This window comes from Corvus cornix, chromosome 7, assembly GCF_000738735.6.
Source record: "Corvus cornix cornix isolate S_Up_H32 chromosome 7, ASM73873v5, whole genome shotgun sequence".
NCBI classification, from domain to species: domain Eukaryota; kingdom Metazoa; phylum Chordata; class Aves; order Passeriformes; family Corvidae; genus Corvus; species Corvus cornix.
This window is the reverse complement of record NC_046337.1, coordinates 12,241,186-12,266,699: the sequence shown is the minus strand read 5'-3', so window position 1 is coordinate 12,266,699 and position 25,514 is coordinate 12,241,186. Positions and strand designations below refer to the sequence as shown.

General features: G+C 42.6%; 2 protein-coding genes across 12 annotated transcripts in view; one reads left to right on the top strand and one right to left on the bottom strand.

The window, feature by feature from the left end:
• The window catches only part of EPB41L5 (erythrocyte membrane protein band 4.1 like 5), a 55,085-nt gene extending 48,357 nt beyond the window's left edge, over nucleotides 1-6,728 (top strand). For all 7 annotated transcript variants that reach the window (XM_039554743.1, XM_039554740.1, XM_039554739.1 and 4 more), the window contains 3 exons: nucleotides 639-680; nucleotides 1,090-1,223; nucleotides 1,889-6,728. In XM_039554743.1, coding sequence (XP_039410677.1) covers nucleotides 639-680; nucleotides 1,090-1,223; nucleotides 1,889-1,946 — 234 coding nt within the window. In that variant the 3' untranslated portion in view covers nucleotides 1,947-6,728. The remainder of the gene's footprint in view (nucleotides 1-638; nucleotides 681-1,089; nucleotides 1,224-1,888) is intronic.
• Nucleotides 227-24,815, bottom strand: LOC104694001 (actin-fragmin kinase-like). 5 transcript variants are annotated; one of them, XM_039554745.1, is made up of 9 exons: nucleotides 24,760-24,815; nucleotides 24,126-24,526; nucleotides 16,736-16,998; nucleotides 15,903-15,982; nucleotides 15,029-15,107; nucleotides 13,496-13,542; nucleotides 12,615-12,735; nucleotides 11,513-11,699; nucleotides 7,470-11,174 (listed from the first exon to the last, which is right to left on the bottom strand). In XM_039554745.1, the coding sequence occupies exons 3-9, from the start codon at nucleotides 16,896-16,898 to the stop codon at nucleotides 10,508-10,510; spliced, it is 1,344 nt and encodes a 447-aa protein (XP_039410679.1). In that variant the 5' UTR covers nucleotides 16,899-16,998; nucleotides 24,126-24,526; nucleotides 24,760-24,815; the 3' UTR covers nucleotides 7,470-10,507. The 5 variants fall into 5 exon arrangements, with proteins under 5 accessions (XP_019145812.1, XP_039410679.1, XP_010405301.1 ...); XM_019290267.3 differs by lacking the exons at nucleotides 7,470-11,174; nucleotides 24,760-24,815 and adding an exon at nucleotides 227-3,233 and having other exon boundaries at nucleotides 24,126-24,703; XM_010406999.4 differs by lacking the exon at nucleotides 24,760-24,815 and having other exon boundaries at nucleotides 24,119-24,700.
• Between the last annotated feature and the right edge of the window lie 699 nt (nucleotides 24,816-25,514).

Sequence of the window (25,514 nt, the reverse complement as noted above, 5' to 3'; positions counted from 1 at the left end):
CTGGTGTAGGGATGTAGACTTTACAGCTTTGTAGGGGAAATGAAGGAACCTGAAGAGTGAATTTGTATCTGTGCCACAGGAACCTCTAGTACTGTTTTAGTAGGACCTTCAAGTGCCAGCCTGCTTCTCACACTTCTGGAGATACATAAGGCTTCAGAAATTATAGGGGAAGGTGTATGTACATGTGTATATGTCTGTATATATACAGATATCCACAAAAAATAAATACTTGAAAAGTAAACTTTTAATACAAATCAACCCTTTTATATAGATAAAAAGAAATCTCTTAAAATCTGTGTTGGCAAAATGGAGTTACATTGCATGCACCAATAGAAAGGGGGAAGAAGCAGGGCCTTTAAACTCTTCACAGTTGTGTGCTCTGGGTTAAGCACTAAAAGGTGAGGGATTCCTTCCTTTGCAAGGGAGCACTGAGCTGAAACTGCTCCCAGTGAGTGTCTGGCTCTGTGCTCAGTGGGTGCCACATCTTCTGCTAATCACTAGTGTGATTCAAAGGCTAACGAGGGACAAATATCTGGGATTGTTTTGGGGGAAGTGTTGTTTTGGGAGGCAATACTATTTTGAGAATGTTCTCAGCTACTTTTCAACCTTTTCATTGAGCTTTTGTTTGCTTTTTGTAGGTATCTTCCCAGCCCATTGTAACACCGAGGTGGATAGTGCCAGTGAGTTACTTGACTATTTCTTAACAAAGAGAAAAAGAAAGCTTTTGTCATGATTAGGAAACGGGAGTTCAAGTTAAATAGTAAAATACAATATAATTTTAATAATTTGAAGGTCTATAAAGTACCAGATCAAAAGTAAAGCAAACTAATTCAGCTGGAGTAAATCAGGCAACATACCCTGTTGATAGTTCAACTTCATTTTTGCTGTATTGCACTGCAGGTAAATGCCATAAAACTTCTTAAAGAACTTGTATTTAGTAAAGCCCAGACTGGAGGTTAATGAATCCTATTTTTGCCAGTTGTAAGTAAATCATATTGAAAAGTTAGCAGGTGTTTCTTTTCAATCATATTGAAAAGTTAGCATCCTGGCAGGTGTTTTGAGTTTCTTCTTTCATTCTCCCCCATTCAGACGGGACTGATTTCCAACGGGCCTTTGGGAAATAATGTTGCCTTATCTTTGAAGGCAGTGAAAGGCAGCACGGAGACCCTGATGTCCTCAGCTGGACTGACACCATCCCAGCAGACACCCGAAGTCCTTGCGAGGTGAGGTCTCAGCTCATTCCACAAGTCTGTGTGGGCACTCTTACTGCTTCCACTGACATAGTTACAGGGGTCATTCAGACACAGTGCCTTGTTCTGCTGTGCTAATAAACTGTGGTTCTGTCTCACTTTATAGCATTTGAAATATTACAAATAAGCTGATGTGTGTATATTATAATTTCACTTCAGTTTCTTTCCTTATCTGCTCACATGTTCCAATACTGGACTAAAGTTATGGTACAGAAAAATTTTCTGAGAAATCTCTTTACAGTGTTTCAGTACCTTCCAGAGGATTGGTGGCGGTGAAGAGGGATGCCCCCCAGTTATTTCCAAGCTGAAAGGGTGTCAGAAAACCAGATTGGTAGAGGCCTTTTCCATTGCTATTCCATTCTGCCATGCTGGTGAGGCAGCATGATGGCAGAGATCATCAGGCCTTGCAGTGACCATCTTAAAAGAATGGCAGTGGTGCTGCTGCTGCACTGTGTGAATTTGATTCGGTTTGCTCTTCTGCAGTTGTCCATTAGGAAAGTTTGTCCATTGTCTCATTAAGTTACAAGGGGAATAGCCATGAATGCTCTTTAAAGCAATACTCATCTCTTGTAGTACATCGTGGCAAACCTTTCTGGAGGAGTGTGTTTACAGAGCCTTGTTTTTTCCCCCCTCTTTAGCCCAGTTACTGAGGATGCTACAATAAGAACAAAATGTTTGCTCACCACTGAACTCTAGAAGAAGGAGTTCCTGAAACTCTCACCTTGTGAAAACTCAAATCTTCTAACATATCTCCAAGGGATCCTTACAAAAGACTTGCTTGGGATCAAACTCATGCTGAACGGGAGTCAGACAGCCGGCTGGTTTGCCAGGATCCAGGAAGAGACTTCTCCATTTATTGCAATCTAACTGGAATTGCAGCCTGAACCGGGATGTAAAACCACATGCACATTTGATCTTCTCCCTCAGGAGAAGCGAAATGTCACACTGGAGCTAGTTCTGCACTGAGGAAAAGAAAATAGTTGTGTTCTGTTCGTGCTGGGTTAGTTGTTCCTTACCCTGAGCTGGCTCTGGTGCTGCTGGAAGGTGTCTCGGAGCTGTGGGGTGTGAGCGCAGGGCCCTGACGGCTGTGGAATAATGAACAGCGCAGGGATGAGGAGAACTCACAGGGCCACCTCGTGGCTGTGCCGTGCACAGGGCTCTCCATGGTGGTCACTGTCCCGTACAGCCAAGGACATTTTCTTCTGTGTAATTATTCACTCTGGTTTTCCTTTGTTTTACCAACACATACTTTCCTTTTTGGCCTTAACCCCCTTAGTAATCCTTGCACACCCTGTTACAGTACCTGGAAAGCATGAAAATCTAGTCCCATCAGTGACCAGCTACGTAGACTGGATTTGAGCTGCTGCTCATTGCAACCAGGAAAATGCAAATTAACCTGCCAAACAGCTTGTAGCATTAGCAGAATACAGCAGAGGTCCCACATTTGACACTGATCATTTCATTTCCTACATGACTCAAATACATGCATTTTAGACTAGAGATCTGTGTGTTTTAAAAGCCAAAGCTGTGAAGGAGTGAGTGCACCTTACTTCAGGAACTGCTTATCGATTAGTTTTGTTGTCTTCTAGGACTAGAAAGGAAAAGAATTTTCTTGTTTCTCTTCATGCTGTTTCTGGGTGTTTTTTCCAGATGCTGTGCTTCAGGATTACTTACCAGGTATTTTTGCAGTATGAGGGTACAACTAGATCAGTTCTTAACACCCCTTTGAATCCTGTTCCAAGCATCATCTAATAGTTACATGTGGAACAAATAATAGAAAGAATAGGGTGAAAACAAGAAAAAAGGATGAAGAATTTCTGTTAGCAATTCACTTCTCTGTAGAAGGAAGGTAAGAGCACACACTCCACAGAGCTGGTGAAGGTCTTTGGGTGCTCAGGTGAAGCTTGGGGTACACTGTGTACAATTCAGAGATCATCTGAGCCCTGGGCAGCAGTGTCATCAAATGGACCCTGGGGATACAGCCTGTGAAAAAAGTAATGCAGAGTCAGAGGGAGGAGAAACAAAGATGATGAATCCCACATCTAACAGGGAAGCACAGATGAAACAACTGGGATCTTTCTTAGGAAGAGGTTTGCACCTATGATTGGGATTGGAGGATGCTTTCTGCATAGTGCTGCTGTTTATAGATATTTGTATGCATGTGTTCTTAGAAACAAACTTAAATGTGAAAACGGTTCTGGAACCTGTATGCACAACTTCATTTCTGCCCACTGGCTGTGTGCATGTGTCTCAGTATAAACAGAGGTTTGGACCAAACCACTATGGGTTGTGCAAGTAATCTGGGCCCAGCAAGGCTGCTGCATTCAGACCAAGGCATTCATGCTGCTGTTACTTTCGTGCTCTTTTTTGCAAGATGCTGAATGAGTGTTAAGGGAGAAGCCATGTGGATTTTACATGGCCCACTGCCACATCTCAAAACCCCCAAGGCCTTAATAGACAAATGTAGGGAGCAGAGAAAGCTTGTTGGACTGACACACCAGAGTGGCTCTGCAGGCAGTGATTTGTAGCCATTGCCTCAAGAGCCAGGGTTTCAGGGTTGGTGGCAGGTGCTGCGGGTGCCCCTCCAGCCAGCCCCCGGAGCAGCGCGGGCAGGTCCCGCTCCCGCACTGCTGGGTGAGTGGAGCCGCTGTCCCGGACCAGGCGCAGCATTCCTGCTCCCAGCCCTTCAGCTCTCTCAGTGCTACTTCCAGTTGAGTATTGGCTTTTTTTATACTTGTAAGTCTGAGCCTTACTGCTTATTAAAAGGTAGAAGATTCCCAATTTGAGTATCAAATGTCTTATTCTGGATTAATAATGCAGTTGCCAGCAAAGTTCCTGCAGGAAAAGGGAAGCAATGGCTGCAACAGTCTGCTTCCTGCACAAAGTCAGGACTGTGTGTGGAAACTTGGCACTTGCTATTCATCTGTTTGCTCAGCAGCTGAGCTGGCATTCGCCAGCTACATGTGTTGGGTTTGTAAATAGACAGAATGCAGTAGCATTTTCTTAGGCATGTTTGATATTTGACTCTTCCCGTTGGGTTCAGGAGCTCTGCGAACTGTCATCTTGAATGCCTCCCAAAACTGGAATAACAGAAGTTTACAGTTTTCCAGCACTGCATGTTGAATACCATCCTTAGATTCCTCCCGAGCCATCACAGCAAGTAACAAGTAAATAACGTGTGGTGAGTGTGTCCCCTAAAATCTAAATGGTTCCAAATAACCAGCTGTTATTTCAGCATGGTCAGGATAGCAGTGGTTGGAGGGGAATGTTGTAATTACACAGGTGCACACACAGAGAAACTTCAAAGGGGTAGGGCTTTCCATGATTTTCAGAAACTTAACATAAAAATGCAGACATTTCAACTGGTAAATTGGGAACTGGGAATTTCTAATAGATTTGGGGCTACAAACACAACTCTTCCCAGCAATATCTGATACTCTGAGCAAATATTGACTCCATTTATCTCGAGGTAGCTTACTTAGCTAACCCAAATCATTGCTTATATAAGGAGCCTGGCAAGACCAAGGTGACACAGGTTTGTGATCTGAACATGCTGCAGTTTGGCATCACTGTTCTGCCTTGCAGCTAGGGATACTGTGTTACAACATGACTGACTAGCAGGTAATACAGCATTACTCATCACCTGCATTTTATCAATCACAAATAGGGATTTTCGTACAGTTTGTTCCTACAGTTAGTGTTATGAAGTATTAATTAATGCCTGTGTGTTACTGAGGAAAAAGGATTTTCTTACCATTGCTGTACTATTGATTGATTGGCTGTAGGGTCCAAGTGTTTTCTTAAAGTCTATTTTTCGGTATTTATTTAAAGAGATCTATAAATAAAACTTTTGTGTGAATCTGATGTCAGGATGTTGGCAGGTCTGCCAACCACTTAAAAGCTGTAAGAGTTGACAGGAATGAATGAATGAATGAATGCTAAGTGATTGGCTCTAAAAGTAAAAGTGATTTTACTCCAGTCACATTCTGTGATTGGAGTAAAAGGTTTTATAAAAATCTTGGTGTTTATAATAACAAGAGCATCCTAGCCCTTATCTCAAACTGATTAACCTGAGGAGATGCATTTCAGTCTTACTCATTTAAGACCATCAGAGTCTGCATGTGCTGTGTGCAATTACAGGCTTAGGAAATGGGCACTAAAATGTGGGAGTTGAGGCTTTCTTACACCAGAATTAAGGGAATCTCTTCTTTAGTTCAGTGGTAATAGAGTTTAGTATTAGGTAAGTCATATAACATAAATTACCTACTGACCTGTTAATCAGTCATGGTTAATGAATTAGCTTGAATGTATTTGATTTTAAACTTAATTTTTACTCATACTTTGTCAAAGACAGCTGTGTAAGAGCAATGTTTCGGACAATTTTTTGGATGCAACTTTGGCAAGAAAATTTGCAGCCCTGTTAGAAGAGTTCAGATGAACAGCCCAGTTATGTGTGGGTCTGTCTATACAAACTGTTTTCAGTCCTTGCCTGTTCTGCCTTTGTCTGCACCCTGCTCCTTCTTGTTTCATGAAGCAAAGACTTACTGTTGGGATGAGCGTGTCCTTCACAAACAGCACTGGATGTATTTTTCACATTGTGAACATATTCTGGTACAACCCAAATCTACTGGTGAGGTGTTAGCAGCTCTGTTCCACAGCCAGCTAGCATTTAAAGCTCTATCTGGGCACATAGTGTTCCTGAGTTTAGGAAGTTGTAGTATCTATATACATATATACGTAGCTGTTAGACACTGTAATGTCACAGCTTTCAAATGCAGCTGGACAATCATAACTTTTCAACCAAAAAACAGGACCAGTCCATGCTAATGGCCTTTCAGTGACACAGGTGTGATCTGGGTGTGTTTGCTCCGGGTGTTGGCACCACAGACACGAGTGCAGGGCCCTCCTGGCAGTGCTGTGGGGAGATGCAGGTGCTCAGCACGGCCCCTTGAAGCCAGGGCCCGGCTCAGTGTCACAGTGGCTCTGTGTTCCTGCTGGCTGTGAGGAGCAGGCGCTGCCCTGCGGTGCTGCCACACCCACGGAGCCCGGAGCCACAGGATTCTCCTGCACAGTTCACCTCCTTTTGACTGCTTCGCTTGGGCACTCTGCTCCATAAACACACACACCCCTCCCCTACCTGTATAACTGGACAAACTTATTTTTGAAGTATATAAGAATATTTTTTTAGCTAGATTTGTTTTCTTAAAGCCGCACTAACTACTGTATTTTTACTTTTTATATGTAAAGCTTGGCAATAGCTCTCAATGTATAATTTATTTGTTGGGTTTTTTATAAAACAAAGTGCACCCTCTTGCTTCTGTTTGACAACACTGGTGATGTATGTACTGTCTTAGGCACTGCACTGAGATCTGTATTGAAACTGTACATGGGAACAAGTAGATCTGTAGTCCACTCAACCCAGTCTTGGAATGTTTATACTGTAGTTTTGTCTTAAATACACCATGTCAGTGCAAAAGTCTCGCAGAGTCATCTTTCAGCCCCGCCGCGTTACACCGGCACAGCAGTAAGAGGTGGGTCAGCTGGGGCTTGGGACACCGGGCTGCTGCTCCAAACTTCCTCCGTTGTCAGTTAAAGCAGAACTTGGGACAGCACTAAGCTTGCAGGTAAATGCTGAAGAATGAAATGGCTTTTTTTCCAACAGAGCTGAGATTGGCCGGGGGGACTGTCAGGTGTCCAGTGCCTTTGAACAGCAGAGTCCCGAGGGGTGTGCCCAGAAGGGGAGCCTGAGCTGCCCAGTGTGGTTCCAGTGCAGTCCAGTTAACCGAGCACCCTCGCTCTTGTCTCCAGCAAGGGACTGGGCTGTGTTTTCAAGTACAGTATTGCTAATGATTGTTTAAAGGAAACTACTCCCAAGCCCTGACTTTGGGGAAATGCTAAAGAAGGCAGCAAAGGGCAACTAAACCATTTGATCATCTTCATTTCTCAAAAACTATTTGGAAAGTATCAAAAGGAAGAGAAATTATTCCATCCTAATGACTAAGCTCATAGGAAATAATTTCTCTTGTGGCATAATTTTTTGTATAGCTCAAACTGTGATCCCACTAAATCACTGAATTGTTCTTACCAATTCACTTACAACTCAAAAGAATGAAATCTTTAGGTTTTTCTATTATTAACTGAAAAACCCTCTTTGAATATCTGCATTTTAGAAGAAAACATTTCTGCCGTTCATGCATTTTAATGCTCTTAAACCAAATCTTAATTACGGACAATGAGTTTATTGAGATGTTTAGCGCTGATCAATCTGTTCTCTTACATACAATTTATGATACAACAGCGCATCTTGTGTCTCACATGAGATTGCCAAGAATGCTGCATCCTTTTGCTTTTGTTCTATGGATTGAATTTCTGTGAGCATATCAGATACGTGCAACATTCCCTGCTTTTCAGAGACATTTCTAAACAGCCAACTTCAGAGGCAGCCCCTTCAGTCCCAGCCAAAATGGTGCGGTTTGTTTTGTTTCTAAATACTTGCCACTAGCTGAAGTAATTCCATTCATTATTTCATGCAGGCCACCACCGAGCTTTCAGGTGGCAGCAGCTTTTAGTCACTCACTTGGGCCTGGGATGAATTCTCATTAACTGCTACAGTTATGGAGAAATACCATAAGCACATCCATGAAGGCTCTTTTCTCCCTCTCTGAAAAGGTGACTGTGGTGGGAAAAGAGGAGTGAAACCATTTGACATGCTCTGAGAACCCTGTGGGTGTAGCTGATAGCACTGACTGAGTTTTGAAAGGGGATATGACCCAGGAAGTGTCACAATGGCGTGAGCAAGAATTGTGTCCCTAGGTCCTGACACTGGAGAGCACTTAAGTATGGGTCGTGCATGCCCAGAGTGGACTGAGGTGCCAGGCACTCCTGTGGGATACAGTCACTTCAAATCCCAAACTCCTTCCCTTCCAGCTTGAGCTCACCCTTGTTTTTCAGAGACCTGGGAATGGCCAGAAGGGGAGAAAGAGCCTCCAGTGGCTTCAGCAAAGCTGCTGTGGCACAGAGCCCCACTTCAGCATCAGGGCTCTCTCCCCTTGCACAGCATTACTGGGGCCAGCTGCAGCTCAGCCTCCCACAAGCCAGCCCTGAGCCCCCATCTCTCGTGCCAGGCCTTTCCCGAGCCCCTGCACTCGTGTCCTGTACAGGGGCAGGGAACAGCGGGGCCCTTAGGGCCGGCTCGAGAGGTTTGGGATCTTTTAGGTGATGGAGTGGGTGTGGTGCTGCCACTGCTGGTGCCCCCACCTGACCTGGCACACAGGGAGGGAACGGGGGAGATGGGCGCACTCCAAGCTGCTTTTTCCTGCCCATTCCAAGCCATTGCCTTTGGGCTGGCTCATGTCCCGCCTGCGTTGGCTCGGAGTAAATGTTAAACCCTTCGTGGGGCTGCCAAAGGGAAGAGAGTTTGAGGGGGCAGGAAGAAAGGAATGGCAGAGGCTGGATGGCATTTTCCTGGGGCTCTTGCACATCCCCAGGAAACTGCTACCTGGCAGGAGGCCTTTGCGTGACTTGGAAAAATCACTGGTTTATTGTTGCCCTTTCCAGTTAAATTTCCTTCCCTTGTCAATCCCAGATAAAAGGCTGTGTGTTACGGCAGCTCTCAGGATAATGCCAAAACAGACATGTCAGTCAGCAAAAGGAAAACAAGCTGCTGATTTAAGATTGCAGTGCTGAGTACATGCTCAGCTCAGTCACTGTATTGATGTCCCTTCCAAACAAACCTCCTCCAACTGGGAAATTCTTGTTCTTGGAGGAGAAATTCAAAGCCTGGGCAGCCCTCGAAGCCGGCCGAAGTGCAAGGAAATGACTGGGGCTTGCAGGATCGTGTTCCTTGGTCAGAAAGGTAAGGTCTTTGCTCAGTTTGAAAATACAAACACACATTTTAGACTCATAAAGGTGAAAATGAACACACAGTGATAGGAAATGGAGCAGGCTTTACTCAGATGGCAGTGTACAGTCCTCTCTGTTTCCAGATAAGGGTCATGGATGGTCCAAACAACTCTTAAGTAGCTTTTTGCAAATCCATCTATAATTTTCCTATTGAATTCATGTAACAGCTACTTGTGAAGAGATGATGAAAGTATCTGTAAATATTCTTGAAATCTGTAAATGACTTGAAAGTCATTATTCTTACGAAACTTTTGAAAAGTGATCTTTTCAAATATTTGGAAGTATTAACTTACACTTTCCAGTAATTTCAGACACCAGCAGCTCTTACAGACAGCTGCAGTTCTAGCAGAAGGCTAGTATTTAATAACTTCTATGGAAAGAAATGCTTTGAATACTGGACAATATTACCTTGCAAAACAAGCACTTTTTCTTTACAGCAAAGAAAAACCATACATGAACTCAGAATTTATTAGTATAGAGGGGAAATGTGTAATCAGTACTACCTAGGCTGGCAAAACAGAGATGGAGTTGGGAAGGCAGAAATCCCTTTGTGCCTAAAACATGAGTTACCAGTCAAAACAGCCCATGCTTTGTGTCACTCTCTCAAGCCCTCCTCTTTCTGTTCTCTCCCCACCCTGCCATGGGAAATCAAACCCTTTTGATTCTGTGCATCGTAAAAGCCAACACTCATTTGGCAAATCCTTTTTTCTTACAGGTATAGTGCCCTTCCTCTGGTCCTTGCTGATGATTTTCAGGGGGCACTCATTGTTTCAATTCCTCAAGGTTATATACAATCCTTGAACATCTTCTAGAATTCAGTTGCTGATTTGTCTGTTGAGTTCCTTTGTTGTAGCCCATCTCATGTTGCAAATATGTTGTGCAAAGAACACTCAAGAAAATAAAATCTTAAATATCTTACAGAATGTTCCTATTAAGATTAATTGAATCCCTCAAATGTGACTGTATTTCTCTCTTATGCCAGTGCAAAACGAGCAAGCTTTGCCCCTGAAATGGCATCTTGTGGAGCCCATAGGGGTTACTGCAGTTCTGATTTTCAAGGCAGCATTGGCCACTGCAATTTGAAAGGATATGAAGTGACCAGGAGAAAAGTAACAAAAAGAGCAGCATTCCAACAAGCTCCTCTCAGAAATCACAACTTACATGCAAGTTGTGACTTAAATATATGTCGGGTTTTGTTAACATTGTAAAAAATCTGTTCACAGCAAGTATGAGAAGGTTTAATTATTTTTTTCCCCAGCGTGCTGATAGGAAGCTGAAGACAGTTGCAAGCAGTTGGTTTTCCACCTACTGCCACGGTGGTGGAAATTTATTCTTTCACTTTGCAAGCAAAGCAATCACAAGCAATCGAACTCCATTTGCCTGAAGGAGATCTCAGAGAAGCTGGACAAAGGTTTGCCCCCGATGAGCAGCAGTGTGTTGGTACTGCTGATCTCACCCCCCGCAGCCGTGCACCTGCAGTCAGTTCCCTCCTCTTCACCCACAGCCTCAGCAGCAGCAAAAGCCTCTCCCGAACAGAGCGAGAGATGGAGAGATTTGTCCTTGGACAAAGAGCTCCTGTCTCTGTTTGGGCCTAGTCCTGCCTCTGAAGTGGACTGGAAGGCAGGGAGTTCTGCTGGCTCCAGGGGCAGGCTGAAGGTTTTCATTTCGATGGCGTTGCTCCGCTCCGTGGGCTGTGGGCGGAAGTTGCTGCAAAAGCCAGAGTGCCTCAGGATGGGCACCGTCTGGGGATGGTCCTTCTGCTCCCTCGTCCAGGGGCTGGGGAATGTATCAGTGAAACCTGAGGTAGTTTGGAAATCTGCACCAATTCCTAAGATGCAGTGATACATTTTAGGAGAAAAGTTTCCCTTTGTAGTACTACTAAGCTTCTTCCATGTCTGTGTGTTGAAATGATACTTCCAGAGGTCATCATTAGGGCTGGAATTTGAAATCCCTCCACCAAAAACCAGCATAGAGTCTTTGCAGACTATCGAAGCATGACCTACCACCGGAGGAGGTCCTTGGCTGAAGGTAAGAGAAACCAGCAGTTAAGGGGAGACCAACAAGAAACTTAGCACTGATTTTTGCTTCTGTTTTCCTTTTGACTCAGAAAGATGACTGTTGAACAGCTGCATTGGGACATCAAAATTACACTGCTGACAGCTGCATCAACACCTTGCCAACAGCTCTCCCGAGCAAAGCCAACTGGAGCCCCAGAGATGGCAGCAGCACTGTATCCTGATCTGAACAATCCCTACAATTACCAAGAGGGCATCGTCCCCCTCTCTGCCTGCATGCAGTATCAAATAGTAAGATTAACTCTCTTTCTCTGCTCTTTAAGTGTAACCAATAGAATAGTTTACCTTGTTCTGATGCTGGACCAGCTGCTGCTTCCAAAGTCCCACCTCCACAAGTCCCTCTGTTCAGTGAGCCCCATCAGCCCCCCGAAGAGGTACATGGCTGTGTGATAAACCACAGCCGAGTGGCCGTGCCGAGCTCCGGGGCTGCTGCTGTGACTGGGGCTGGAGACACACATCCACTTCCTTGTATCTGAAACACAAATACTGATTTATAGATGGATCAAATTTACCTGACCATTTGAAAAAGGATTTCTTTCATGGAGGAGGTAACTATTCAGTTGGAGAGTAAGGGTTTCTACTCTAAGCTTATTATAATAATATGAGTTAACAGCTTAAAATCTGACACTGAAAATGTGCATTTTAAAAAATCGGTTTTGAAATAAACTTTTAATGAAAATGTCAGATGCCTTGTGACAGATGCCATGGAAATTTTATTTACAGAGTAGTTTTTCCTACAACTTTGTCAGTTCATTAACTCTGACACAGAAAGATACTTTCCTGGCTGTTAGAGGGGAAAAATCGGTCAACAAAAACATTAATTCATTAATGTCTCTGCTTATTCTCCCTGTGAGGGAAGGAAGGATGAGATAAACCCATCATTTGTTTCAAAATAGTGACAGAATGGCCATCAGATAACAAGTTATGCATTTAGGAAATCTCTGGGAATCATCTGGTTTGCAATGACCAGACTGGTAATGAATATGTTAATAAACTATCTCCTGTCAGGTTTGGCTCCCCGTGGTCAGTTGGAGATTTGAGATCAAAAGATGGCATTAATAGGCTGAAATCAGGGTCTCTGCTGCATCTGAAGGTTTTTGGTAATCCCTGAAGAATTTTAGTGAATAGTAAACAAACCTTCTCCCTGATTTTCACCTGTAAAACTGGTAAATACTGCAAAACTTCTTCCAGTGTAATAGTCTAATTAATTTCAGCCAGCCATTAATTGAATTGACAGAACTTACCACTAAATGTTGTCAAAGAGAAGCCAAAACTAACTTAGAGCATTTCTACTGATAAGAATTTTCTTAGCAGAGCAAGCCATGCTCTCCTGCTGCAGCTGTTGTTTTACACTGGATCAAAACCTTATCCTGCTTTTTTAACTTACCAAAATGGAATGCCCAAAACTCCTGAGAAATGCCCTTGATGCCAAAGTATCCCCCATAGATGTACATGCTGGAATGGTACACAACTGCACTGTGACCTTTTCTGTTAGCTGGTGCAGAGCTCTAGAACAGTTCAATAAGACAAAAACCTACTAAGTCATATCAGCAGCAATGTCTGTCTTGGAAATACACTTTTTTTTTTCCCCCCACAAATGAACCCTGCAGTCCCAAACTTTCTCTTGACTCCTCCATCAAGCACACATAACCAGAGTGATAACTCTGTCACGTCTTAATAATTTTTTGGGTGTAATTTCAAGGTATATAAGCATTGTGAAGATGAAGTTTCAGTAGCAAAAAATTAGTGATTCTTTATGTGTAGTGATACAAAACCAATCTCAAAAGCCCAAGCCATAAATGCTTCCACTCAGGTTTCAATTAGAAGTGGCAGTAACTCAGTAAGTCCACGTGTTCAGACTGAAGAAATAAAAAATGCTGCAGCACTTCACGTTCCAAAACGTATTAGCGTGGCTGCCAATCTGTTTTCACAACCCTACTTTTAAAAGCACAGGCTTCACGTATGGTTGCAATACTCCATTTAAAATTAGTTTTCTTGATAAGGATTTCAGAAAAACAGAAGCAGCAGCAGAGGAGAAGACTTAACTTCTTATATAGGACTTAAAATTTAAGAGCAGTATTTTTAAACACTGTTTTGAAGAAGGAAAAAGCCGTAAGTTATTGAAAGTGCAAAGAAATAAAGTATAGCCACATGTCTCTGAAGAGATGAGATTGGAACTGTTTGGGGGAACATATTTCAAAGCAATCTGTTTAATCAACAAAGCAACAGGCATTTGATTCACACATTCCCCACTTCCTGGCTCCTTACCTCCGTCTCTGCTGGTTCGTTGCAGCTCTCTGTCCATCTTGCGGAATCTGGGGGATTGAGTTAATAAAGTGCAGTTTAGATCCCACACCACAAGAGGACACTCCTCCCACAGTAATTGTTCAAATTACACAGCTCATTTTCAAGTAAGTCTCGTCCTGGTGTTTTCTACTGACAAGGTTGAAGAAATCCCACTAAGACAGCAGCACCAAGCAGGAGACACACTTTGAACAGTTTTCCTCTATCCTTATCTGATACAGAATCACACAGGTACCACACTGTTTTCCTGTTTCCTCAAGCTAAATTTCACAATGCAGAAATAACCTATGATTTTCATCACTTTATGAACATGTAGGACTCCCAGATTTCCTGATGGATGTATGGTTCTTTCTACTTACCACATACACCTTATTATGGCAGACTTATTCTTTCTTATTCTTTCTCACAGGTCCTTTAAACAGCCCTCAAATAACAGCCAGAAATCACAGATCTGGGATCACCGTGAAGGAGAGGAAATATCAGATACCCAGCACCAGAGGTACAATGAGAAATCAGTGCAAGCTTGCATTACTTAAAGCTGTTCTTGCCAAAAGATTTTAAATAATAACTATGAAACTGCTAGACACACAACTAATGTTGAATAACTCATTTCTAATTTCCACTGATAAGTACTGTGAGTAATAAGATGCTTTCTCCTAGAATATGTTCTGAGGCTTTTCTTTCTTCCAGCAGGTTATCTCAGACAACTGGTGGAAAACACAAAGGAAGGATTGAAAAAACCCCATTGACTTAAGGTTACATAGTGAAGTAGCAAAAGAAGCCAGGAAACATAAATCTTGATCTGGACACCAGATTTACTGGCACAAGAAGAACTGAGCCTCTCTCTCCCCTTCCGATCTGACATCAAAATAACAGCCATTACTGTACACAGGATTTCCAAAGGGAAAATCCATGGTGTATGACACTGCTATTAAATCCAAATGCTGCACTGTTTTTATTAGAACATACACTTATGAGATCCCAAATATTTGTTCTTAGGAGAAAAAAAATCTGTGTTATAAAATGTTGATGTTAATTTCCCACCTTATTTAATTATATTTGATTTCTCCTGCTCCAGCTTGTGTTTCTTCAGCAGAAGTACAAAATGAGATATACATTACTAATCTACTTTCTTCGATAAGAGCTTGGTTTTTAAAATGTATATAGCATAAAAATAAAAATTAAATAATACATGAATTATCAGGTCTTATGATCAAATAGTAAATTTAAGAAGGAGAGAGGGAGGAATGGCAATTCTGAGACCTTAAAATACATAAAATTTTCCCATAAAATACTCTCTAATTGAAGTAAGAACTGACTCTCTGATATCTTAACAGCGTAATTTTTGGGGGAAAATACACACACAGTTTTACACACATTACTTAGCTTAGGGAAGGCTCTGTTACAAGCAGCAGAAACCAATTTGGTTCTTACTATTTATTACTGCCTATGGACTTGGAATTTCCCATGGAAAAAACTGGCTATTGTGTATCCTACCAATGTCATATATCCAGAGAGGAGTTCTTGCTTGTGTGAAAGCAGAATCCACCATCCCACCAAAAATATACAGTCTGCCCTGCAAAATGCAAAAATATTTGTTGCTTACAGGAAGGCACATAGCATGAAAATAATTTTTAAAACAATTCTTAAATGCAAAGGTTGCTATCAGCAAAATATAGTTAACAACGTGATGATCTTTTTAACAATTAATCCCAAAAAGCCACCAACTTTTAATTATTCTCTCTTTATTCTCTCCCAGTGGGAAGCCCTGATGAACATTCTGCCGTTTAACGGGGATGGCGTTTCAGAATCACTCGTTCCTCGTCAGCCTGGGGCAGCTTCAGGGCTGGGAATCTGGAGCTCTCTTGATGCATTGCTCAGGTAATATTGGATTATGCATGTTTGTAGAAATATTTCATTGTGTTGTAGCTGCTGATATCCTAAATTCTATCTTCCCCTTGCAGGCAGGGCTGTAATTCTTACTTTCCTTCACTCCCCCGTCCCTCTTCTACACGAGTTCTTTAGTGAGTGAATGTTTTTATGCCGTGGCTGATCATGCAAATGAATTCAGAGCAACTGTTACAACTGCACAGATAAGTCAGAGAATGTGCTGCCAGGGTCTTTATCTGGTATTACTGCTACTTACTGAGCACTGGCTGAGGAAACCAGGGGGCTGCTGCAGAGCTGAATTACTGTCACTCTGTTCGGAAAGATTCCCAAACATTGGTACAGCTACATCCAGAACTGCACCAACACAAAAATACCTTCTGGGCATAGTATTTCTGTGCATAATAATCTATGGCATTTTATTGCACTGTATAGTAGGAAATAAAATGTCAGGATATGGACAATATAAATCTTGGTCTACTACCTTATAAGCCACCATTGAATGTTCTTCCAGTTCTTCTGGACCATCTCTTGAGCAATCCAACATTTCCCATTCATTTTTCACTGTAAATCAAAGCTGAAGTTAAGATAGTGGTGCATTCAACACATAAACAGCTAGGAAAAGGTGAAAAGGTGGGCTTTGACTGTGGCTGTGCTGCTCAAAATTAAGTGTTTTGTCATCTTTCCTCTCTGTTAGTTCAGAAGATACTCTCCCAGAAATTAAATACATGCATTTTTCTATTTAGCAAATTTAAATACAAGAGTAATAGTTACATTTAAATGTAATACTTGTTACTGCTTGTATTTTAATTGTTACCTTCATCAAAACTCGACAATTCCATGAGCATGAAGTGCAGCACAGTTCTGGTTTATTCCAGTAACAACAACTGAACAGGGAAAACCATACATCAAGTCAAAAAATACAAAGGCTTATATTTGATAGTGCATTGATAATACAAACCTACAAGGTATTGTATTCACGTGTTCCTTTGTGCACCTTTACATGCATGAACTATTTCTGTGTTATAAAGTCAGGAAAGCTCTTTGATATCCCTTGCTAGAACCAGGATATTTTAAATGACTCAGTATTTATGGTTGAGAAAAGATAAAAACCCAAAAGGAGCTGAACTGAACTCAAAACGTTGTGGGACACCTACAAGAGGAACAAACACCCCCATCTGCCCAATGAAAAAAAGCAGTTTATCCATCCCTGTGACAGAAAGACTCTAAATGAGGATAACGTTAAGTACAATGTATCCTCAATTTCACGATGGCTGGATGTAGAATCCTGCCATACAAGAGAAGGGGCCAGCTCACCTGTGTAGTATCTCCAGAAGTCCCTCAGCGTGGTGCTGCTGCGCCCTCCGTAGAGATAAACAAAGCCTCTGCAAACAGCACAGGCGTGCTTGTAGCGGTCACAGGGACGCGCCTGCTGCACTCGGGCACCTTCCCACGCACAGGGGGCAGCGCTGCCTTTCATGCTGATAACCAGGATCTTATCCAAGGATTAACTCGCAAAGGGCAGCCATGTCAGAGGAGGGTCCCAAAATATCAGGGACAGGGCCTAAACCCTGTTTGGCCTGCAAAAAGACAAAAAATAAGTTTAAAAAAAAAATAGGGAAAAAGGAAAAGTGTCCACCTTGTGATAAAATGTTACTGTGTTTTCTTTTCAATCCCATCAAAATCAACATGACAACTTTGTCCATCTGTGATAATACACTAACTTGAGTAAAGCACCTGAAATTCTGACTCAGATTCTTGTATCAGTGAGGTTGGGACAGGAACATTCCTGGAGATGAAAGTTTTCCAAGGAATATCAGTGAACTGAAATGAAGCTCCAACACCCTACATTTGCAATACCAAGGCTTGGTCTTTTTTCACTACTAAAGGAGTACTTTAGACAAACCTGTACTTAAAAAAAACTTTTGAAAGAGTGAATATTACAGATGGAAGTAATGCATTAGCAGTTGTCCAGAATTTGTTTAGACTTTTATCTGTAAACTGGCTGAAATGAGGATGCATCTGGAAAAAAATGACACCAGCCCTTCCCATGCCACAAGATGTCACTGTGTTCTGTGAAGACACAAGCACCAGAAAAACATTCTTCTATTAATCCTTTTCAAAACAGTGGCCTATTTTAACACAGATTATTTTACAAAGCACACCCAAAAAGCCCCCAAGATTAGGCCAAATTTTGGAATTTGTGTTGGTAATGTGTCTGAGGTGACTTGTCACTAAAGGAGGTGACAAAGTCTCCCGGTTCCAAGACCTTTTCAGTGAAAGCCAGATTCCAGCTGCATTGAGAACCCAGAATGGAAATCAATAGGGAAGAGTCTGTCAGTATGGCCACTTAGTTAACTCTTCAGCACTGCAAAGTAATGCCTGTTTTCCACAGGTACACTGTTCTACACCCTTAACTCCTCTGGTTTAAGCAGGTGTGTGTTTAACTTCCCAGTGGATAAAATCAGAGACAGTCACAGCTCAACAGAATGATCATGCAGCAAATTCATTGGTGCCACCTCCTCCCTCACGACTGTAGCAGATGAGCACTGGCAGAGCCATCACTGCTCCAATTTGCTGCTGCTGTCCCAGGTGCAGAGGCAAGGTGTGTGTCCAAAATTCAGCCACTCCAGTTCACAGCCACACTGTGGCTGTGGCCATTCCCACATGGCCACTGCTGAAGGAAGGACCTGCCAGCAAAGTGCCAACATCAAATCTTCTGGAAAGAAGGATGGTCTTTATACCACACACTACCTGCTCAAATGGTCATTTATCTGATGGTAATGTGTAAGTCCAGGGCAAGTTTCACGAAATTTGAGGAAGAACAAAGATTACAGTAAAACAAGCTAGATACAAAAGCTAGTTATATTTCATATTAATATGAAATGATTGTATCTAACTTAATTTACCATCCAATTAATCTCTTAAAATTTACCCTTTTAAAGACTGGAATATATTCAGTGACCAAAAGATGCTAGAGAATCTCTTGCAGCATATTCAGGCAAGATTAACTACTTCAATTTTGTTGGAGTTTTTTTTATGCAAACCAATATTGTAAGCTATTACTGTAGAAACTGAAGTATATTCTTTGTATGTTTTCTCTGAAGGAATACAAAGATGGGTGGCATTTACCAAGGTGTGCATTTCTCATGTCCAGGGGAATTAACAGATATGAAGTAATGACATATTATAGGTGTGTAGGTCCATAATGCTTTCTGGCATCCTTTGGAAAAGGAAAAAGAAGCTGAAGGCATGAAACAGGGATTATCTCCCTAACTCTGCTAAACTGCTGTGCAACCACAGCCAAATCATTCACTTCTACAGCTAAATGGGGACAGTCACTTCCTTAGTACAACACTTCAAATTTGCTGATGCAGTGCTGTGTAACAGTGCCAAGGTATTACTGCTATTGATATAATTTACTCTGAAAAGGGTGATAGGTTAGTTACTAATACTTTACAGAGGTAAAACAGGCTTGTCCCCTTGCGGTTTGGGGTTTTTTTCTCAGTTATAAAGCTGGTTATCTTTCTTCCTACATATTTCTGCTTGTTATTCTTCCTCCAAGCCTTGCCTCCTATTGTACAAATGTTCAGAGAAGATGACAGCCCTGATTTCATATAACAGATTAGCAACAAAGTCCTGTCCAGTTGTTTATCTACCCCAGCTGAACTCTTGCAAAGCAGGCGAGCAGGATGGGATAACAAAAGGCCAAGCTGGGATGGACTGAATGGGTGTCTCCTCCCAGTGACACCTTTTGAGCATCGGCTGACCCTTGTGAATCTCGGCCATTTACTCTCAGCTAAAGCATTCTTGGAAGCAGACCTACAATCCCTAACAATCACTTAACTGCTCCACTTCAGGCTTGGGGAAAAAACCCCACCAGGTTAATCATGAATCTTGCCTTTCATCATTGGTATTTTAAACGGCAAACTTGACTCCCGGATTGCCTGTCTATAGAACCCAGCCCACCAGAGTTCATCTACTGTCAACCTCAGCAGTCCCACTTCCAAAGAAAAGCTGCTCCTCTTCTGAGAACAAGTCACAGGGCCATGTCCTGTGTCATGCACCACTGACCTCAGTTTCAACTTGATACAATATCAGTTATCCAATAGGAAGCTCTGACTTCAGGAAAAAAAAAAATCCAAAAAGACAACTCTAAACATTTTTATCCAACTTTTTGGTTTTTTTCCTGAAACAGCTGTAGCACACACAAAAATGTCTGCTGCTCTCCAAAGTCTTCTGCCATTCCATTCTAAAAATAGCTCCTGTGCAATCAATCCCAATTGTTAAAGGGCTGGAGGAGCTGAGTCGAGGGCCTGGAGAGCTGCAATTAGTGCAGTAACTATAGCACTGAGCGTGTATCAATTAATGGTGCCTCACTACTGTTTCATAATACAAATAATTCAGGAAATGCAGCAAGACAGGAATTACTTCAGGAAATGTAGTTTATATGTTCATTATATAATTATTTATATTTCTGATAGATGTGGCTTCTCAGACAAATGATTTATTTATTTAAAGTATTGCTTAAATAGATCTTCATTAAAGCTTTTTTCTACCTCTGGCCCCTTGATTCATTTCCATCTGTTTTCAATATGCTCAGAAAAGTTTCCTTTTTAAAATGATCAAGCCTTTTGGAATACAATGAGATATGGAACCACTCATATGGGGGGGGGGGGCGAGGGGGGCAGGGAAGTAGGAGATCTTGTTCTGTTTTGGGGCTTTTTTGTTAATGACCCAGTTTTCTGAACTCAAGCCTTGAACGTTTCAAGGCAGAACACTGCATTTTCTCACTAGACAACTTGATGTGTTACTGCTCTTCAAAAATAATAACAGATCTTCCCATTTGCACTTATCCTAGAAACCTTGGCTCTAGCAGTGGTTTTATTGTAAGTCTTGTTTTAATGGGACTGCCTGCATGAATGGGGAAACTTTGGAGACTTGCAAGGCCCTTACCAAGTTTTAGAAACAAACCCAACTTGTTTAGAATAGAGAAAAAGGCTTTTTTTTCAGTATATCATGTTTATTTGCAGTGCTTCACTATGTGTGATAAATTTAGTATCCTCTGGTTTGCTATTTTATTTTTTCCTAAACTCAAGATAACCTGAACTGTTTCTGTGGTGGGGTTTTTTTGGTTTGGTTTGGTTTTTTTTTTTCAAAATATAGGAAGTAATTTTCAGAGAAGCTCAGCTTCAGAGTTTCAACCTGAAAGTGTGAATGGCTCTAGGACCATAGGGTGCCTGTGACAGTTCTGTATTATTAAAATTCTGAACTGAAATAAGGGCCTGGCGTTGCCACGTGTTGTAAAACATGCAGTTACCACATGACTGAGCTTACAAGTGCAGGAGTCAAGACAAAAGAAAGAGAACAGAAAGAGGTATTGCTTCTTACAGGGAGAAGCTGAAGGACAGAAAGAGGACTTGTAAAATGGCAAATCAAAGCAGAAGACACAGCTCCATCCTGATTTCAGAGTTCACAAGAATGACAAGTACTTTCAGGTAAAATAATAACAACCCTGTTGTCTGTATAAAGCTTACAGCAGACATACTAAAAACTGGCAAAAAAACTGAGAGGCTTTTGAGTAACTCTTAGGCGAATTTTAACAAGTTTAGGGCAGTATTCATAAACATTATCACTGTGATATCTCAGTGCTTCAAAATGCTTTTAGACATGAACAAGTATTTTAAAGAGGGTAACTCTTCTGAAACAGCCACATATAATCACAGTTTCTATACGCTGAAAGGCTCGGTGTGGAACTGCTCCTTCTGGAGTGAGCAGTGCCACAGCACCGAGGGCATTGGCACCTTCACTGCACAACAGACAAAAACATCATCGATCTCTCCCAGAGAAAAGCTCACTGCCTGCTTCTGGAGTTCTGCAGGCAAGATACTGCTTTTCTTTAATTCAGATCACATTAATATTAAAGCTCTAATTTTAGAAGTTCATAATAAATTTATGTTTGCGTATCATTCCAAAATTAAATTTTGCAAATTGACATTATTAATATATTGTCTTTTGTTTTTTCTGGAAGCTTTCACCCAGAAATGAAAATCCTTTAGCCATTAGTGCTTTGTAGCACTATTTCATCTCTATTACAAAGTGATCTCTTAAGTAGTAATAAATTAACTTATTAAATAAATATAAATATATGCAGTAGTATTTTCTGTATGCTAGGTATATTTCTTATTTTTAAGTAAACAAATACAAAAATAAAAACTTGGTTTAGAATAATACAGTAAACATTTCATCTATTTCCCAAAAATGGTAGAGGAGGAAGTACCTGGAAAAAAGAAATTCAGTATTTAAAATATTTCTGGGATTGTTACATTTTTATACACACTTCTAGCATATGAATCAGGAAATTACCTTTCCCACTGTATTTAAATATGTTTCATGGTGCAGATGAAAATTAATGCATTTTACCACCTTAGTTTCCTTAGTAAATTAAAACTTCATTTGCTGGGGATTTTTTGTTTAGTTTTTGTTTGTTAGTTTTTTGATAGGGTTTTTTTAAAGAATGGGGCTTTTTAATAAACTAAAAATTAATATAGTTTTGATTAGTAGATCTTCCCAGGTAATCTTTTAATTACAATTTACATTTGCAATTAATCATTTGACTGTATCTCAATTTTGAATGAAGTTTCTGAGAACGAACTTCTCTAAATACACATCCATGGGTGGCACAAGTATAGCACGTTATGGATATATAAATCCAGGGCACCAGCCTGATCAAAAGTGTAGGCTCGTAATCAATGTGTGTATGGGTTTTATTTATTTATGGTCCTTAGTAGGCTATTTACTTCAGGAACCTAATCTGCTTTTCAAATCTTATTTAGGGTCCTGTTGGTGACTCCAGCCATAGGCACAACTCAGTCTCTGTTGTGGTCTTACCACATAAAATGGAATGGACACCCTGGCTGTGAAGTGTCGCTGCAGCAGGAGGCTCTTCAGAAATTACTGGAGACAAACAGGTGATTTTTCATCTTCTAGATATGACAGAGGGAGGAAATAGAGCTCCTGGTTCTCAGACTTTATGATAAAAGAAATGAGAAATTCCCACCATGTTCGCAGGGCAGTCTTAAGATGTATTTGGCCTTTTACCCTTTCCTTGGAAGTAATTTGTACTGTCACCACTGGAGCAGGTCATTTCAATGCACAGGTCATCACCCCTTTGCCCAGAAATAGCAGTTTTCAGTGTTCCTAGAAGGCATCATTCGGGGATTTCACAAAAACTAACTAGCTGGATTCTTTCAAGCTACAGTAGGCAGCTGCCCTGGAGATTGAATGTAATAAATCTGTCCTTAGGTGTGACTGAATGCATCTTCTTGACAGCTTGTGACCTGCAGCTGAAGTAACTTCAAAATACTTTATTTCCTAAGGGAGACTCTACTCACACTAATATACAAAATCATCTAGGTTAGGAAGAAAGACTGGTTGACAAAGGAGTCAGTGGCTGCTCAGCCTGTCTACTCTCCTCAGGCACGAATTATGGTACTAGAGTATACAGCTGAGAGTATATCAGTGAAAAGCTATTATCTTCCATTAAAAACAAAAAGTCTGCACTGAATTTTACTTGTTTGTTCTTTATATTCCCTGACTGAGGAAAAGAAGCATCTAATAAAACACTCAGTCACACTTAAAACTTAATGCCACACTTCATGGAAGATAGACATTGTGTTTTTCTTGTCCCCGTGACATTTTGCCCTTAGACAAACATACAGCAATGAGATAGAGAAGATATACAAGGTTATGAGAATAGCAGAAGCTGTAGCTTGAAGAAATATGAAGGAGGAAAGAGAGGACATTTGGCAATGAGAATAATACAAAGTTCCAGCTGGCAAATATTAAAACATCCAGATACCCTGTTAGAATCAGTATGAATTTAGATTATATTGTATGGGAGAAGTCATGAGAGACTTGTGTGAGAAAGACTCAGATGGCACAACTGGAATGACTGTCAGTCATGACTGGAGGAAAAGCTGAGTACAAAAAGATCTTTTATAGGGAAGATGAATTTACACCATCAGGTGAAAGATGGTTGCATAAAAACATGATATAATTGCATAGCTGGAATAGATTGCATAGAGAGGAATAGCTGGATTTTAGTCTGGCAAGGAAAACAAAGGTGTCAGCTGACAAACAGCAATAATAACTGATCGTTCATAATAACCTTGATGCCAACAGTTACTGGGCTGCACCATCAAATGGAAAAAAAAATCAGACCCACATCATTTCAATATGTAAAGGAGACAGAAAGCATATGAGTAACTTTACACATACACGTTGTCGCTCCAAATTCAAATGGAATTACTCATGTGAATAAAACCAGTGATATGCATGAGCCTGCACAATGTAGCCTAGATACCAGAGCAAAAGAAGGACCAACTCTTTTGTCAGAAGCCTGAAAAAATGTTTTGCAAGCTGTTTTCATATTCAGACTCCAAATGACAGAGTCCATTTTGGACTGGAGTCCGGCCTTCTGAAAAATTCTCACTCCCAGCTGACATGGTCCAGTATTCATCACAAGCCAGATGCACTTTGGCTTGGGTTTTGGATGGTTGCATTTCTTTGTTTGTCTTTTGCTCGGTAGAAGGCATTTGGTGCTTTATGCTCTTTGACTGTGGAAAAGGGAATGAGTAAGAGGAGGGTGGTATATCTCCTAAATTGGAAGCAGGCAGTAAGAGCTCTGGCAATCCCTACCACAGACCTCCTGCGCAGCATCGCGGAAGTGGCAGGTCCCTGTCCCCAGCGGTCTCCTGGCTGCTGAGTGCTGACGGCGCTTCCTTCCTTTCACGCGCTTTTGTTTCCTTTCGTACCTTTGAGTGAAAGCGACTCTGTGCACAGCTGCACACAGCTGTACCACAGCCCCGCTGTCCGGCAGCACCGCGGTGTGCACGGCCAGGCTGTGCCGGTGTTCCCTGGGATGCTGGGTGTGCATGAACGCCGCTCCGTGCCCTCCCCGCCTTCCCTCTGCGCTCCTTCTCCGCCCGGAGCTCCGGGCGCTGCTCCTCGGCGGGCCCCGGGCTGGCTCTGGCTGCTGCAGGTGCCCCCGCCCGCGGGCAGGCCTCACCGCCCTCTCTTCTGCTCCCCACCAGGGCTGGGCTCGTCCTCACAGAGACAGGGGGGAGGAAAGAAAAGAAGGAAAAATAGTCTCGTGAGCCGGCATGGGGCCAGGGGTGCACTCAGCCTGGCCGCGCCCGCTGCCGCCCCTCGGGTCCGCCCGCCCGGGCAGCCCCCGCCCCAGGCACTCAGCCCAGCGGGGCAGGACGGAGATCCCCGGCCCGTCCGTGCCGCATGGCCGGCAGCCCCCGGCAGCGACCCCCGCCCTCCCCCGGCCTTACCCTCCCTCCCCTGCCGCGGGCGGCGGGGCCGGCAGCGAGCCCGGGGCGGGCGGAAGGGCGGCCGCTGCCCGGAGCCTGCGCGGCGCCGCGGGGGCCGCTCGCCCCGCGGGTGGGGACGCCTGGGGCCGAGGGGGCCGGGGGTCCGGGTCCCTGTCCGGGTCCCTGTCCGTGTCCCTGTCCGTGTCCCTGCGGCCGGGGCGCGGCCGGACCTGCCCGGCGGCGCGGAGGCTGAGCCGAGGATGCGCGGGATGCTGCGGGCTGTGTTCCTTGCGGGAAAGAACGTCTCGTAGTCGTTCACTGCCCTATTAGTCATGGAAAAGTGCAAAATCTTGTTCCTGGCCTGAACGCAGCCAGAAACAAACATATCTATAACTTTGGGGGGAGTTTTTTGGGTGGTAGCGGCGGTGGGGAGGGGGGAGGACGGAGAGCTATGTTTGTTGTGTGCTCCGTTCCAAGCCCTTTAAGTCAGCGTTTAGCCCAAAGACCCCTTTGCACGCTTTTCACTGAGCCGCAGCCCCAGCGCTTGTTTGGACTTGTGTCCTTGGCTTTCTGTTCGGCTGCCACCGGCTCGCTTTTTCCCCCGTTTCTCGTTTACAGCTACATAAGGCTTCAGAAAACAGGAATGAAACTCCCCCACCCACACGTGCCTCTATTTTCCATGCTGACATATTTCCCTGCTTTGGGGCGGAGGCTACTGCTTTCCCATTAGTATTGTTACTAAAAAAGAGAAAGCATAATTACTTTTTAAGTAGCTG